The sequence below is a fragment of the Cebus imitator genome, unplaced genomic scaffold (assembly GCF_001604975.1).
Source record: "Cebus imitator isolate Cc_AM_T3 unplaced genomic scaffold, Cebus_imitator-1.0 Scaffold172, whole genome shotgun sequence".
In the NCBI taxonomy this organism is placed as follows: domain Eukaryota; kingdom Metazoa; phylum Chordata; class Mammalia; order Primates; family Cebidae; genus Cebus; species Cebus imitator.
In genome coordinates, this window is record NW_016107487.1 from 3,756,509 (window position 1) to 3,774,334 (window position 17,826).

Sequence of the window (17,826 nt, forward strand, 5' to 3'; positions counted from 1 at the left end):
ATTAGCTGGGCATGGTGGTGTGTGCCTATAGTACCAGCTACTTGGGAGGCTGAAGTGAGAGGATTGCTTGAGATCAGGAAGTGGCGGTTGCAGTGAACAGAGATGGTGCCACTGCACTCCAACCTGGCGACAGAGCAAGGAAGGAAGGAAGGGAGGGAAGGAGAAGGAAAGGAGGGAAGGAAAAGGGAAGGAAGGAAAGGGAGGGACAAAATATAAGGGAAAAAAAGCAGATCAGCAGTTACCAAGAATTGGAGGTAGAGGGAAGGGACTACAAAGAGGCATGAGAGAATTTTTTGGTTAACGAAAATATTCTGTATCTTGATTGTTGTAGTGGATATACAATTATACAAATTTTTTCAAGGCCCATTGTACTCCTAAAATTGTCATATTTTATTACAGGTAACAGACAGCTCAATAAAGCTGATTTAAAAATTTTGAAATCTGAATACTACTCTGTAGTTCTATTCTCTAAAACCAAGATATGAAATGCTCTAATGTTGTTTTAAAACAAAGGACTGTGAGAATTTGTATTGAGAATGCATTTGATAACGAAAATGCCAGACAAATCCCCAACGGAGCAGAGTATACCCAGTTTTAAATAAGTCCATGAAGTCTGACAAAAATAGCTGACTGCCTTATCCTGGGTTAAAACAAAATGTCAGTGATGTGAGGTAGGAAGAGATTAATAAGCAAGGAAAAGAAAATGATTCTCAAAACCTTGCTCTAAAAACACTTTCTCATACATCTCTTAGGAATGTGTCTTTATCTTATCTGCTGTTTTTCAAATTCCATAGATCTACCCTAGGGTTTGTGGCAAGTTTGTCAAGTTAAGGCATTAAAAATATTTATCTTACATTTAAAGAATTTTTTTTTCAAATGTAAATGAAGGACTTTCAAAAAGTCAAAACTCAAATTCATTCTGGAGCCAGAGTGAACAAACCTGTACTTAATACAGGAAAATAAAAGCACATAGTGACGTAGTTCGGAATCTCCTTAGTTATTTGGCTATGTATTTTTCTGTGGCAATCATAAGCTATTTGGAAAATAGAAAAAGTGATTCAATCCAAAGTAATTAGGTAGCACTATTCCCAGGTAAAAACAGACAGAGCAAAAGTTCAGTGAAACAAGCAAAGACTTTTAAAGATCAAACTCCAGTTATCCCACTTACGGCTTTTTTGAGCCTTTTAAATTTGTATTATAAAATAGTATTTCAGAGTTAGGAACACTTAAAATTATATGCATAAAGTGCCTGATTCACGAGAGTGTCTTGTAGATTTTTCCTTTAATTTTAAATCTGTCCGTATCTCCCATCCTGCTACTAAAGGAAAGAGACCTGTTTCAGGCCCCTCATTATGTCTCTCCCAGATTACTGCAAAAACTCCACACTGATATTCCTATTCTCAATATTGTCTGTTCCAATTCATAATCCCCAGTATCAGCAGGCTAAACTTTCTAAAATCCAACCTTGATTAAAAGTACTTTAGTGGCTCTCCCATCACCTTGAGGGCCAAAGTCAAACTCTTCAGCATGACACTGAAGATCCTCAGTGATATGGTTCTCTCCTGCCTTCATCTCTCCTCTCTCTACTCTATTATTAATATTTACTTAGCGGGTCCCCAAAGATCCCATACTATGTTCAGGAGAGTATGGTTAAAAAAGGCTAACTGCCTAGAATTAAACCATGGCTCTACCATAAGTTTATCTTAAGCAAGGGTTGAAAACTTTTTTCTATAAAAAGCCAGATAGTACAGACTTTTAGGCTCTGCAGGCCATCTTGTCTCTGTTACAACTACTCTATTCTGCCACTGTCAAATGACAGCAGTTATGGACAATCCCTAAGTAAATAAGTATGGCTATGTTCCAATACAATTTTATTATGAATATTGAAATTTGAATGTCATGATTTTCATGTATCACAATATTCTTGTGATTTTTCAACTACTTAAAAATGTACAAACCATTTTCTCAGATAGAACAAAAAAGAGACCAGGCTGGTCAGAAGGTGGTAGTTTGTCAACCACTGATTCTACGCAAGTTATTTTCTCTTTCTTCAACTCAGTTTCTTTATAAAATAAAATTTTAAAAATTAATATGTGCTAAGGTATTACATTACTCCAGGACTAATGACTTTGCCAATATGTCACAGATGTATCATTGCACAAAGGAAAGAAAACTATATTACATAAAAATAAAAAGATTAAAGAGAATTATATCAATCCACTGATCCTATGGCTTTTCCCATTGGCCAAAGCAGTCAGGCACTGGATATGAGAGCAGTTACCACTCAAAAGGCAATGTATTCAACCAAGTATAAGACACATTCCTGTCCTTAAGAAACGTATTGCCTAACTGAAGAGACAAGATAAACATGAAATACTTAAACGGCTATATATGACTTAACAACATAAGGCAAATATATGATTGGTCTCTGTAAGTAAAACCAAACGTGCTAGATTTTAGAAAATAGGAGATAAAATCCCTGTGGATTAATTAACATGGTCAAAAGAAGAGGTGGACCTTAAACTAGTTTTGATAAACAGAAATTAGTAAGAGAAAGGGAAGATATTAAATAATGGTATAAGAAGAAACCAGTTAACAAAAAAATGAGGCAAGAAAAGGGATACTGAGGGAATCCATGTAGGGGCAGTAGTAAGGAGTGAAGCTGGAAAGGTAGATGAGAGCCAGGTGGCAGGACAACTTGGACACCATGTTAGAATTTATCTCATAGAAACTTGAAAGTTCTTAAACCAGGGAGTGACAATGAAATGGTGTATTAGAATAATTTGGTGACCATATGTAGGTTAAATAAGAATAGAATGAGGTAAAAATCGTATCAATGGTTTTCAAACTACTGAAAACAACTCTGTTGCTGTGACATAGACTCATTCAAAAAACACCTATAAGATGATGATCTTACAGGTGCTACTACTAAACAACTCTTCAGAGCACAAAAAAATAGCCCAAATTGCTTTAAGTACCAAAGTAGGTGTTAAAGTCCGGAAAGAAAGAGGGCCAGAAGGTGGAAGAGGTGACCTCATCCTGGTCACACAACCCACTGTTTGCCTCTACCAACACCACCACCCACAAACAGCTGTTTGAAGACCTCCTCAGCATCCCGAGAATTCTCTAGTAACTGGATAGAGGTCCTGAACCCAGATTGATAAACAGTGACCTATAATAATTAACCTGAAAAAAGAAAAGATTTTATTGAAATGCAGCCAAATTCTTTAATAAGAAACAAATACTAAAAATAAAAAGAAATATATGTCCAACCATAATAGTATAGTAAATAATAAGACCTTAAATATAAATGATAAAGGAACTGAGAAGGGAAGCCTGCAAAATGGGCATGTGTATTTTGTACATGCATATACATATACCAAAAACCTATCAAAATCAGATACCGAGACTAAGATGTATGATAACAAAGTAGCCCTAGGACAGCTATCAATGTTTTAACTACCTGTTTTTGTATCCAGATTACCTTTCTGTATTATTTGACACAACCAAATCCAACACAGGTTATGTCACCAACACCTATTCTAAGAAAAAAGGATAATGTGCAGCCAGGCACAGTGGTTCACACCTGTAATACCAGCACTTTGGGAAGTTGAGGCGGGTGGATCATGAGGTCAGGAGATTGAGACCACCCTGGCTAACACGATGAAACCCTGACTCTACTAAAAATACAAAAAATTAGCCGGGCATAGTGGCACATGCCTGTAATCCCAGCTACTAGGTAGGCTGAGACAGGAGAATTGCCAGCACCAGGAGGCGGATGTTGCAGTAAGCCGAGATCACGCCACTGCACTCCAACCTGGGCAACAAAGAAAGACACACCCTCCCAAAAAAAAAAAAAAAAAAAAGCTAAGAAAAACGGATAATGTGCTTATAACTGAAAATGTAGATGTCGTTTGTACAAAAGCCACTGACCTCTGAAGAGTGAATAATTTAGTAAAAACTTTTTATTGTCTATCTCCCCTCACAATAATACAAGCTTTACGAGAGCAGGGATTTTTGTTTTGTTCACTGACATTCCCAGTGTGAAAACAATGCCTGTCATATAGTATTTACTTAATAAATATTTGTTAAATCATTAGATTTTCATTCTAGGATCTATAGTTTCAGTCACCGCTCTGTCACCCAGGTTGGAGTGCAGTGGTGCTCTCAGCTTACTGTAAGGCTTGAGCTACCCCCCAGGCTCAAGCAATCTCCTCACCTCAACCTTCTGAGTACCTGGGATCACAGGTGTGTACCACCAAGCCTAAGTTTTTTGTACTTTTGGTAAAGATGGCGGGGACGCCTCATCGAATACAACTGGTATCCTTATAAGAGGAAATCTGGACACACAGGACACCAGTGATATGTGCAGAGAAAAGGGCACATGAGGACACAAAAGATGGCAACTTGCAAGCAAGGGAGGAAGGTGTCAGAAGAAATCAAACCTACCGAAACATTGATCTCTGACCTCTAGCTTCCAGAACTGTGAGAAAACATGTTTCTGTTGTTCAAGCCACCCAATCTGTAGTAATTTAGTATGGTAGCTCTAGCAGACTAATGCACATGTAAACAGCATTTGGGAAGTGATATATAAAATGAAGAAATACTTGTGATATTTGGTGGAAAAGCTATAGTTTTCAATTTTTTCATTAAAGCTATTGTTTTCTCTAAAAATGATTAGGTTTCTCCCCACCTTCCCCCATAGTTCAGTCTGAAAGGTATCAAGGCAGGCAGTGCGAGGCAAGTGTGTAAAGAGGTTATTCTGGCAAAGCAGCAGCACAGCATAGGGTGTCAGAACTTAGTGCAAGGTATCAACAACCAGGTGGATGAGAAAGGCAGCCTGGCACAGGATGGTGGAGGCCTGGTGGGATGAAAATGTCTATAAGATGAGCGGGCAGCCAGCACAGGTTCAATCAGAACCTGAACAGGCAAGGAAGCAGAAACTACTGGAGACAGGAAATTGATTATGTAGGGGAGGACTCATCAAATAAACAAATATGTTAAGCATAACGGAAGCCAGGTTTCTGTTGGGGAAGTAATTATAAATATATAAAAGGAGGAAACTAAAATTAACCCTATGCTGTTATAAAAATATATCTGTATCTACACATTGCCACACACATATGTACATAAATATGTTCCTTTATTTTAACTACTGTGAAGAGGACTCCAGCAGTAATGAACACAATTAGTGCATAGAGCTTGGTTTCTAAATACCTTTCTCCATAAAAGAACTAGGGCTCCTAGGCAAAATGACTAGTTCTAGGGCTGGAGCAAAAAAACTACAAGATGAACCTGGATCATCTTATTGTGTCACAAAGCAAGAAAGTCATCAAAGGATAAGGAGATCATGGCAAAAGAACAAAGCAGATAGTTTATATGGGCATCTACTTGCCAAAACAGGGCCAATTTGAGCATCAAAATAAACAGTAATGGATTATAACCCACTAAAAAAGTAAGAAACCTGGCTGGGAACGGTGGCTCACACCTGTAATCCCAGCACTTTGGGAGGCCGAGGTGGGTGGATCATTTGAGGTCAGAAGTGTGAGACCAGCCTGGCCAACATGGTGAAACCCCATCCCTATTAAAAATACAAAAAATTAGCCAAGCGGTAGTGACACACACCAGTAATCCCAGCTACTCGGGAGGCTGAAGCAGGAGAATCACTTGAGCCTGGGAAGCAGGGGTTGTGGTGAGACACAATCGCGCCGCTACACTCCAGTCTGGGCAACAAGTGAGACCCTGTCTCTAATATAAAAAGCTAAAAAATTAAAAAATAAAAACCTGAGTCCATACACATATAAATAAACCAATAAACTGAAGGTCTGATGAAGAACTGAAAATGTACATAGTTTCAAAGCACATCTTAGAAAATAGCTTTTAACTACCAAGTAAAACAAGAAAAATAATTTTACAATTATTAAAATTGTAAAATTTTTTAAACTGTAAAATTGTGGCCAAATCTAGCAAAAACCAAGTGATCAAAATGGACATCATCAGTGATGTGATCACCTAACAGGATCCAACGAGACAAAACACAGCTTCACTTCTGTAGCATTTCTCTCAAAATTGCATAAATTTGAATCTAATCAAGATGAAACATTAAATTTAGGGACATCCTACAAAACAACTGGACTGCAACTTTCCAAACAAAGTGTCAAGGTCACAAAACCCAAGGAAGACTGAGGAACTGTTCCATATCAAAGAGACTAAAGACAAATGAAAACAAAATTCAACATGTAATTCTGAACTAGATCTTTCTGCTATAAAAGACATTATTGAGACAATTAGTGAAACTAGAATGGGTCTGAGAATTAGTAATGTATCAACATTTCCTGATTTTGTTGGTTGTAGTATGGTTGTGTAGAATAATACCTTATTTATAGGAAATAAACACTAAAATGTTAGAGGGTGATAGGGCATCCATTTAGCAATTTAATTTTCAAAAAGAAGACAGACACTTTCATCATCTTTTGAGCTAGGTAAAGGTTGCAAACATAGGCCTACAGAGGCCAGGAAAGAAATGACTGAAACAAGCTTCATGTAAGGTAGGGAATAAGGGCACTAACCTGGGATACCACTTAGTGAATATACAGACTATCTGGAATGGAATGCAAGCCCAGAGTGGCAAGATCATTCTATTTTTCAATAGAAAGCAAAGATCCACATTGTTATGTGAAATTTCTCAATTTTTAAAACACTCAAACGGGCCAAACAAAACGTGTCTGTCAGCTAAATCTGAACCACAGCTACCTTTGGACCAGAGACGTGTTTCTCAAACTGAGGCTTAGGGATGAAAGGAAGCTACATGATATATACACGGAACATATTCTTGGAACCATAATTTTATTTCAAGGGTTTGCCTAGAATTTTCTGGAAGACAGAATAATTTCAAATTTTTTAAATACTATACTATGAAGTATAATGCAAAGTTCACATTTAAAAAAAAACTTTCCATTTGAAAATGATTCCAAACTCACAGAAAAGCTGTAAGAACAAAAATAGTACAAAGAATATCCACATAGCTTTCACCAAATTAACCTATTGTTAACATTTTACCCATTTGCTTCCTGTGGATGTATATATATGTGTGTATATATACATATATATGTATGTATGTATATGTATACATGACCAGGCACAGTATGCCTGTAATCCCAGCACTTTGGAAGGGCAGGTGGATCACTTGAGGTCAGGAGCTCCAGACCAGCCTGACAAACATGTTGAAATCCCGTCTCTACTAAAAATACAAAATTAGCTGGGAATGGTGGCATGCGCCTGTAATCCCAGTTACTTGAGAGGTTGAGGCAGGAGAATCACTTGAACCCAGGAGGCAGAAGGTGCAGTGAGCCAAGACTGCACCACTGTACTCCAGCCTGGGCAGCAGAGCAAGACTCCATCTCAAGACAAAACAAAACAAAAACCCACATATGTATTACATTTGTTTCCTGAACCATTTAAACATTAAGTTATAAACATCATGGCCCTTTCTCCCTAAAAACTTTGGTATGTATTTCCTAAGAATAAAAATATTCTGTTACATAACCTTAAGACAGTTATCAACTTCAATAAATATTAATGCAATACTTACTACCGACCATATTCCAATTTTGTCAAGTGATCCAATAATATCATTTATTATATTTTCTTCTCTATAAAAGATACAGTCTAAAATCAGGCAGTCCATTTAGTTATCATATCTCTTAAGTCTCCTTTAATCTGGAATGTTTCCACAGATTCTATTTTTATAACATTTAAAAAAAAAGAAAAAGAAAAACTAGCACCCCAACGTTTTAAAAAATAGGATATTCCCCATCTGGAGTTTAAAATTTCTTCATGATTAGATTCAGGCTATGAAGTCATGGCTGGTAAACACCATACATGATGTGTTATTTTCAGGGAATCACATGCATAGACACACCACATTCACTGGTGATATTTATTTTGATCATGCACACAAGGTATTGTCTGATTTTACCACCATATTGAGTTACTGTTTTCCCCCCTTACAAGTAATAAGCATTATATGGGGAGAAATTTAAGAACATGCAGACATCCTGCTCCTCATCAAAATATCCCCTTAGATTTAGCATCTATTGATGATTCCTATCTGAACAAATCTTTATTACAATGGTCGCAAAACAATCATATGAATTTTAAAGTTAAATAGATTTCAACTTTTGGCTACACTCCCAGATCCCTTAGGTGTTAAGGGCTCCGTACCCTCCTCCACTTTAGAACCACTATAGTGCAATGGTTTGAGTGTACAAGACTAATCTGAGACAGCTTCCTGGGGGAAAAAGTACTTGAGCAAATAAGTGGGGAACCAGTTAAGACACAGACAATTCCATCAGACGAGCTTAAAAATAAAGCAACATGATAAATTCTCTTTTTTGCAGTTGTTTTTGGCTCCCAGGGATCTCTCACGTGACAGGCATCACATAGGGGATACTTATCACACTACAAACAAGGAAAATCCACTTTCTTATTTATCTAAGACAGGGTCTCACTGCTCGCTCTGCCACCTAGGCTGGAGAGCAGTAGCATGATCATAGCTTACTGCAGCCTCCACCTCTCAGGCTCCACCAATCCTCTCACCTCAGCCTCCCAAGGAGCTGGGCATGCACCACCACATTCAGCTAATTTTTGTTTTTGTTTTGGTAGAGACAGGGTCTCGCTATATTGCCCAGACTGGTCTTGAACTCCAGGCATCGAGTGATATTCCTACCTTGGCCTCCCAAAGTGCTAGGATTATAGGTGTGAGCTACCCTGCCTGGCCTAAACATTCTCTTTCAAAGCAAATAATTGATTTGCAAGGTAAATATACCCTAGCCCATCAATTTTATAAAATCACTTCTTTACATACTGAGTTTGCCTAAAATACATTGATTCTAGAACTAATATCTTTTTGCTGCTACTGATATTAAACATATTCTAATCGTTATATTCAGACTCTAAGAACTTGTCAAAGACACAGCACACAACTCATGATTACTTCTAATTGTTCATCCACCTCTTCATGTATGACAACCTTTTCACCTATTCTCTCAAAGTTAGGGATTAGCCACTAAAAATGTATCTTGCATCTGATTTTGACCAACAGAAATTCTACGCTGAAATCTAAGGTAAATGTATTTAACTGAAATTAAATGTTCCATGAAGCAATATCACATGCAGTACTGATATTTTATATTATCTCTTCCTTTTCTCCTCATTTTTCTAATGTTGGTCCTGACCACTACTAAACTGATTTCAAAAACCATTAATAGGTCATACACATGACTTGTACTTGAAAATAATACCCTAGAATCTGGCACAGAATTCCTTACCAGATTCCCGACAAAGTCTAGAACATTTCACTCATTTCAGGTGAAATAAGAAAAAAGAACACAATGAGTTTTTGTTTGTTTGCTTGTTTGAGGTAGGGTCTCACTCTGTCACCCAGGGTGAAGCACAGTAGTGCAATCCCAGCTCACCGCAACCTCTACCTCCCAGGTTCAAGCAATCCTTTCACCTCAGCCGCCTGAGTACCTGGGACCACAGGCATGTACTACCATGCCTGACTAGTTTTTTTGTACTTTTGGTAGAGACAGAGTCTCACCATGTTGCCCAGGCTGGTCTCAAACTCCTGAGCTCAAGGGATCCACCCACCTTAGACTCCCGAACTGCTGGGATTACAGGCATGAGCTATATTTAATTTTTAAAGTAATTTTACAACTGTTTATTCTGAGACTATATATTACAATCTTTTGGTCTTCAAATGTCATTTCTTTTAAAAAATGAGGTATGAAAGTGAAGGTTAAGTCATCAACTATATACTAGTCCCTAATTTTTTTCCTCCACATTTTACTGGATCATGAAATCTCCACTGCAAGACTTCAAAGACACATGAGAGTTTCAGCCTTCAATAGGTTTATAATTTGGCTTCAGTGGGTGCGGTGGCTCACACCTGTAATCCCCCAGCACTCTGGGAGGCCTCAGCGGGCGGATCACTCGAGGTCAGGAGTTCAAAATCAGCCTGGCCAACATGGTGAAACCCGTCTCTACTAAAAATACAAAAATTAGCCAGGTGTGGTGGCACATGCCTGTAATCACCTAGTTGGGAGGATGAGGCAGGAGAATGTCTTAAACTCAAGAGACAGAGGTTGCAATGAGCTGAGATCACACCACTGCATTCCAGCCTGGGTGACAAAGCAAAACTCCCTCAAAAAAAATAGTACTAATATAAAAATAAAAACAATTTGGCTTAAGGAAATAAGACATAATAATTTTAAGATTGGTAATAATTACTTTTACCTTATAACTATAAGAAAAACATTCTGCAATAAGTACCCCAAGAGTGGTCCTATCAAGTGTTCAAGGAAGAATGCTTCGGGCTGGGAGTAAAAAGAAATGTTTTTAGAAAGGAAATAATATTTGAATTAAGCCGGTAAAGGTATTGAGAATAGTCATCAGGATGAAAAGACAAAAATTTGAGGAACAAGAAATCAGTCATTTTGGCCAGAACACGGTGAGACAATAGAAAGAGATGACAGAGGACTTGAGAAGAGGCTAAGGTATATGAATGTAGTCGTTAAGGCAATGAAGCAATCTGAGACGGTGAACAGCACAAGTAAAGCATGGCTTTAGGAAGATTTATCTGAGGGCCCTGTACAAAATAAAATGGACAGATGTAGATTCTTCAGGCCATGCAATTATCCATGCATCAAATATTAAGTACCTGAACTACAGTGGTAGAAAAGAAAGGGGATGAGAATAGGTGACAAGAATTGACAAGTCTTAGAAGAGATTCTAATGCCCTAGGCAAAAATGGCAAAGAATCAAACATGATTCTGAAATTTCAAGACTGGGTGATACAGTCAGTAGGAAATAAGGAAAAGAAGCTGATTTAGAAGAGAAGTTCAGATTCGGGTATGTACTGTACTTGAGGGTTCTAAAGAGTCAGTAATGAAGTAGAGAAAAGAACACTGGATTCCAACAGAAAAAACTGAGTTAAAAAAAAAAAAAAAAAAAAAGGTTAGGATCCAATGAAAAAAACAGAATGCAAAATTATGTCTGCAGTATGATTTTAACTATTAAAAACTTAAGCATAGGAAAAGACTAAGAACAAGTACATCAACATGTTAACATCAGCTGTGTAAATGAGCTAAAGATAATTTATTTTTCTATTCTTTTTTCCTGTTGTGTTTTATTTAAAAATAATATGAGGCTGGGTATGGTGGCTCATAACTGTAATCCTAGCACTTTGGGAGGCTGAGGTGGACAGATCACTTGAGGCCAGCAATTCGAGATCAGCCTAGCCAATACGGCAAAACCTCATCTCTATTAAAAATACAAAAATTAGCTAGGTGTGGTGGTGCAATCCTGTCATCTCAGCTACTCGGGAGGCTGAGGCACAAGAATCGCTTGAATCTGGGAGGCAGAAGTTGCAGTGAGCCAAGATGGTGCCACTGCACTCCAGCCTGGGCAACAGAGTAAAATTCTGTCTCGAAAAAATAAAATTAACATAGATACAAACACCCCCAAACATACAGAAAAAGAAAAAACCTGGACCCAAAGTTTTAAAGATATAACATACTCTCTATACCTTTTTCATCTATAAAAGGGTAATAATTTATCTTCCAAGGTTAGCATGCAGATTAAATGAGGTAAAAGCTCTTTGTAAACTGTAAATAAGAAATGCTTTAGATTAATATTTAAAAATCATATACAGCATGCAAAATTAAGGCATTATAATAGCCTAAGACAGCTAAAGAACAAGAGATCACATACACACATAGAAATATACTACAGGGTCAGGTGCGGTGGCTCATGCCTGTAATACTAGAACTTTGGGAAGCCAAGGTGGGTGGATCACCTGAGGTCAGGAGTTCGAGACCAGCCTGGCCAACATGGTGAAACCCCATCTCTACTAAAAATGCAAAACTTAGCCAGGCATAGTGGTACATGCCTGTAATGCCAGCTACTCAGGAGGCTGCGGCAGAATTGCTTGAACCTGGGAGGCAGAGGTTGCAGTGAACTGAGATCATGCCACTGCACTCTAGCCTGGAAGACAGAGCAAGACTCTGTCACGAAAAAAATATATATATACACACACACTATAGATTTGGGAATCTTCCACACCGAGGCAATACTAAATGAAATTGATTCTTTCCCTAAACTTTTTTACAGGATTAGAATTATTTGAAAATCAAAATGTTTTTCTAAAATTTCTTATGAATATTGAAGTTTTACATGTTATAAAAACAAACTCCCACATATAAAATACCACATTTTTCTACACAGTATTCCAACTTAAACATAGGATGGAAAGATTCCCTAGAATTTGAACTGCTAAATTATTTCATTGTTTTAAAACGCCAGGTCTACAGCGATAAATCTAGCAATCAACAAATGTTCCCTCAGAAGTTACTTGCATGAAACATAGCACAGCATTCTAAATGGTGCTTCCTCCCTCCATCCCCATTTCTGGTACTTAGGCTTAATAAACATCTCAACATATAGTATGTACTTTATTTACTTTTTTTTAGAAGCAGAGGTTTACTCTGTGGCCTAGAAGAGTGCAGTGGTACAATGCTAGCTCACTGCAACCTTGAACTCCTGTGCTCAAGTGATCCTCCTGCCTCAGCATCCCAGGTAGCTGGGGTTACAGGTGTATGTCACTATGCCTATTTTTGGTGTTTTTTAGAGACAAGGTCTTGCTATATTGCCACGGGTCTCAAACTACCGGGCTCAATTGATCCTTCCACCTCAGCCTCCCAAAGTGCTGGGACTACAGGCGTGAGCCACTGCACCCGGTCATAGACTTATTTTAAAAACCAGGCAGTAAGCCCCAAAAGGACAAAAACCATGTCTTTTATTTGTCCTTCCCATAAGAACCACCAAACATAGTGCTAGTCCATGTTGGATGTTAACCCATATACATGTTGAGAAATACTCTAGCTAACTCATGTTGAGGATGCTCTACTAACCATTTAAGAGTTACTACTCATGTACTGTTACATAACTTAAGTCTATCTTCAATCCTTGAGAGGCAACCAATAAAAATTGAAAGTTTAAAAAAAAAAAAAAACTCCCCAAATGTTACATGAAAAATGTTTTCATGTAAATAAGGAATGCTTTAATGTTTAAAAATCATATACAGCATTGTTCCTTTAAGAAAGCAAGACTATTATCTGTGATGAGAAATCACAGTTCTAACAATGTGATTGTTAAAAAGACTAATTTCAGCCGGGTGCAGTGGCTCACACTTGTAATCTCAGCACTTTGGGAGGCCGAGGTGGGCAGATCACGAGGTCAGATAGTTCAAGATCAGCCTGACCAACACGGTGAAACCCCGTCTCTACTAAAAATACAAAAATTAGCCGGGTGTGGTGCTGGAGCCTATAACCTCAGCTACCCAGGAGGCTGAGGCAGGAGATTCACTTGAACCTGAGAGGCTGAGGTTGTGGTGAGCCGACATTGTGCAACTGAACTCCAGCCTGGGTGACAGAGCAAGACTCTGTCTCAAAAAAAAAAAAAAAGACCAATTTCTGAAAACAGTCCGTAAGTGGAAGCATACTGCTATACTTGTTCATATTTACACCCTGTACCCAGAATGTTGTTTCTCATAGATACTAATCCAACAATTTCATTCACTACGATTTTTCTTAGGGGGAAAAAGATTTTAAGTTTTGTTGTTTAACTTTTGAGGCAGGAAAATTTAAACCTGACATGGTTAAGCACAAGGTTTCTTTCAAGTGCAAAGAGACAAATCTCTAGGTTAATTCCAAGATAAAAGTCTTAAAATTAAACCTCTATTATGAAAAAGATTCTAAAAAGATTAAGCATGAAATGCCCCCAATCTCTGCCTTATAAAAAAAAAAATCAGTAAGAAAAGCTGTATCAATAGTTTCCCACTTTTGCACAGAGACCTGATATTTAAAATATATGCTGTATATACATTTTGCAAATGTGTATCTATATGTAGTGATTTGGAGGCAAGACATCAAGGTAATTGAGTACTTTTCTCTCCTAGGTTAAAAAAAAAATGGTTTCCAAAGTGCTGCCTTAAGTTACCGTAATTCGTGAATTAAGAGATGCGTTAATAATACCTAAGGGAAATTCCAGCGTACAAGCACCTGCCAGCCAAGTTGCCTGAAATTCATCAGCTGCAGAGATTAAAAGAATTCTTCAGTTGTTTTTATATAAAACAAAGATAATGTAACAAGTACCATGTAACTTCAATGTGGCATTCATAAAATGGCCAACCCCTATCATTCCTCTCTGTGTTTTCAAAAACCACTACCTAGTCTTTATTGCCATTAGACATCTAAAATGCACGTAATAAAGTGGTTTTCTTATCTAAACACGCATCAAAGGTACTATTTGAATTTTAAGTTTCACTTCACAAAATGAGCCACCATAGGATTTTCTTAAATAATCTCTTCTCTAAAATTATTGTTTATAAAGTACTCAATTTTTCTGCTTATAAAAAGTTTTTTTTTCCATTTTTCAAAAACCTATCTAATATGTAAAAGGAGATACACACATACTTCCTTCAGAATAAATAAATGCTTTCAATACTTGTAACCCCAGAAGAACTTCACACGTTTTGAATTCTTGTTTGGTTTTTTAAAAAAGAAAAAAAAAAAAAGTTTTTAAACATCTACTAGAGAAGTGCTTGCCTTTATAGTCATGGCTCTCCTGATGATAAAATAAAGATCAATGTAACTCTAAGCTCCAGGCTAATTAACTGCAGAGAACAGAAACAAGCAATTTGGCAAGAGCTCAGCAAAGCTCTGCTTAAAGACACCAGTAAAATATACCAGCACTACTCCTCCCCCACCCCTTTAAGGTTTCAATTAAGATGGGGCCTAGTTTTACTCTTACAAGGGGGACAGAAAGAGAAAGCACAGAGCTCCTACTGAGAAGTATCTTCTTCAAGAGCAACTCCAGAAATACTGCCAGGAACCACTTCCTTCCCTATCTGCAGACACAGGTTCCTCTGTTAGGCACGTCTCCTCTGTTCCTGATTAACACCATATCTAAAGAAACGTCTCATCATATACCACCAAAAGCATGGCATCAAATAAATTGTTTAAATCCAACATTAGGGTCAACAACGACGCTCTTTATGAAAAGTGCAAGCCCCAACTGCAATTCTTCATCTCTCGGTCTCTTATATTACTTGCCTCATGAACTGCTTAAGAAGAAAGCTATTACAAAGCATAGACAATGTTTGAAAATCAATTTAAGTGCCCCAACTGGTGATAAAGACTCCTTCTAAACACTTACAGAAGATAGGAGCTTTAACAAGCCCTCCAGAAGTCCTTAGAATCAACAGGAAAGACGTTAAAGTGAATAGAGATCTCACCATTCCTACAGGATGAGGACCCAAAACAGTACAAAGATACCACAGCTCTCCACAACCTCCCCTAAAAAGACGCTCAATTTTTACTTTACTATATAATTAGCCCTTCAATGGATATATACGACAAGTTTTTCAGTCCAACATTTACTGTGAATAAAGCAATGCATGGGGCTAAAAAAGCACCAGGGAAAAATGGCTGTCTCTCTAAAAGGAACCCAACCTAAGTAAGGAATTATAAGACATCAAAGGTTAGATAATGGGCAACAGGTGCCTTTGAGGAGGAACGAGTAACACAACACTCAGTTGCCTCCTATTTTGGGATTTCCACTCTGAAAGCACTATGATAATTTTTCTGCCGAAGAAAAAGTGAAGACCAAAATTATGAATTTTACTATTTAATAACTATAATGCCCTTTGACTTACATTTTTACTTTAGATTTTTAAAATTCATCTAATCTCGATATTGTGTGGATATAATATGGCCTACGGCCGGACTGCTCACTAATCAGTGAACATTAACCAATTAGAGATTATCAAGAAATACAAAAGAAAGGCGTTTGAATACAAGCTACCTGCATACAAAATACTCAAAATACAATTCCAGCAGTAGGTATCACACACCTGTGGTATCAGCCAAAGCTGAAACTGTTTCTCTCACCATTCTAACAGTTGAACTCAAATATTTTACTAGATTCCAATGGCCTCAAAGAATAGTAGTAATTCCAGATTCAGCTTCCAGGGGAGCGTGGAGTTTGGATTTTCCTAGTCAGAAGATTACCTTCAACTGAGTGAAAGGGAACACTGAAAAGGCACTTCAGCCTATTTAATAACCTCTTCCCTTTCTCCATTCCACAAAGACAACATCTTCCAAAAATGGAGAATCCTTTCCTTCCCTGATAGAGGCCCCCTTTCCTATTGATTCATTGGGCAGAATCACTTCTCCCCAGCATGCATGCCGAGCCAGAAAACACTTCTGCTTTCACTCTTAAAGAGGGTCCCCTAACACAGATGCACCTCTTCCTTTCCTGTATTAAGCAAATGATGCTCCGGTGCTTCTAGGTCTCTCCACCACTGCAAAATGCTCAGAGAAGTGGAGGGCATGAAGGGGAAGTTGCCTACTACTCTGAAGGATACTGAAAAGTCGTCTCCAAATTTAAAGTGAAGACCGGGGGGGCGGGGGATGCCCCCTTCCTGTAGGGGGAATGAGGGTCCCTACCCTAAAAAAGAGGCTCTGTGCGGGTAAAGGCTGTCCCCACCCTGAAAAAGAGTTCTGTATGTGGAAAGGAGGTGGAATGTTGTACCCTGAAGAGGAGCCTGGATTTGAAGAAGTGTCCCAACCCTGAAGGGGGGGTCCGTGGAGGGAGCCATGAGTGTAAGGGGAGGGGTGTGCCAGCTACTGGGGGCCTGAGAAGGAAGGGGTTCCCACTGTGGGGGAAGGAGGGCCCCGCACTGAAAGGGGCTCCGGGAGAAAAGGAGGGTCTGGCACGGAGGAGGGCTGGGCATGGGGGAGGGGCCCTCAATCCACCGGAGTCTGCGGAGGGGCGGCAGCCTCGAAGAGAACATGTGCAGGGAAGTCGCTGCCACCCCGAGGGGCAGGGGGGAGGGCAGGCCCTGGGCTGTGTACGGAGGGAACAAAGTTCCCACCCTGCGCAGAAGAGGCAGAACTCCCCCGCCGTACTCACCGAGGCTGCCGGCGAAACCGTCCATCTTGCAGGGAAAGCGCCGGGCTCTGGGCTCAGCGGGGCGGGCACTTCATTCAGCGGACCGACACAGTGGCCGACGCTGAGCCTGACCCGCGCGCTCTCTAAGTCACCCGGTTCGGGTCCCAGCTCCCGCCTCCGTCGTCCGTCTCTTCGCCCTCGGGTAGTCAGCCGCGGCCGCCCGAGCCACTTCCCCGTCAGGTTGAGAGCCGCGCCGCTCAGACGCCTGCCCGGTCTCCCTCCCAGGCACCAGCCGCGAGCGCCGCGCCCCGCCCCCGCGCCCGCGCGCAGCAGTATCCCCGCCCCGCGCACGTCGTCACACTTCCGACTCCGCCTCTCACGTGACGGTACGAAGGCGGGGTCTTGCCAGGCCCGCCCTCTCACCTTGCTTCGGCCTCGGCATTCGTCAGCCTCGCGCCAGGCTGGTGGTTGCGCCTGCATGGTGGGCCTGCTGAAGGCTGGGGAACCGCGGTTTGCAGCTGGTTCGGAACAGGTGGGGATAAGGCATAGCGATACTCTGATTCATGAAGGATCCTCTTCCCTTATAGCCCCTGGGAAGCCCTCAGAGCCAAGTCTGGATCCCCGTCAAGGGGAGATGGCCACCACGTGGGTCCTAGAAGGACACTAAACAAGCAACCAAGAAGGAGACATTCTCCCTCTCCCACAATAGGGTGAGGGGCAAATGGGGGCGAAGCTTCTTGACTAGCTCAATGGCACCACTGCCACAGCCACAGGGCCCAGGACAGATGAGAAGCAAGGAATATTAGTGCTGGA

The 17,826-nt window shown here is 39.7% G+C and overlaps 1 protein-coding gene across 4 annotated transcripts in view; it reads right to left on the bottom strand.

Annotated features, from left to right (window-relative positions):
* EML4 (EMAP like 4) overlaps positions 1–17,330 on the bottom strand; it is a 157,759-nt gene extending 140,429 nt beyond the window's left edge. For 2 of the 4 annotated variants that reach the window (XM_017544876.1, XM_017544878.1), the window contains exon 1: positions 17,035–17,330. In XM_017544876.1, the coding sequence (XP_017400365.1) occupies positions 17,035–17,059 (25 nt within the window). In that variant the 5' untranslated portion in view covers positions 17,060–17,330. The remainder of the gene's footprint in view (positions 1–17,034) is intronic. The other 2 variants (XM_017544879.2, XM_017544877.2) reach the window with 1 other exon arrangement.
* Between the last annotated feature and the right edge of the window lie 496 nt (positions 17,331–17,826).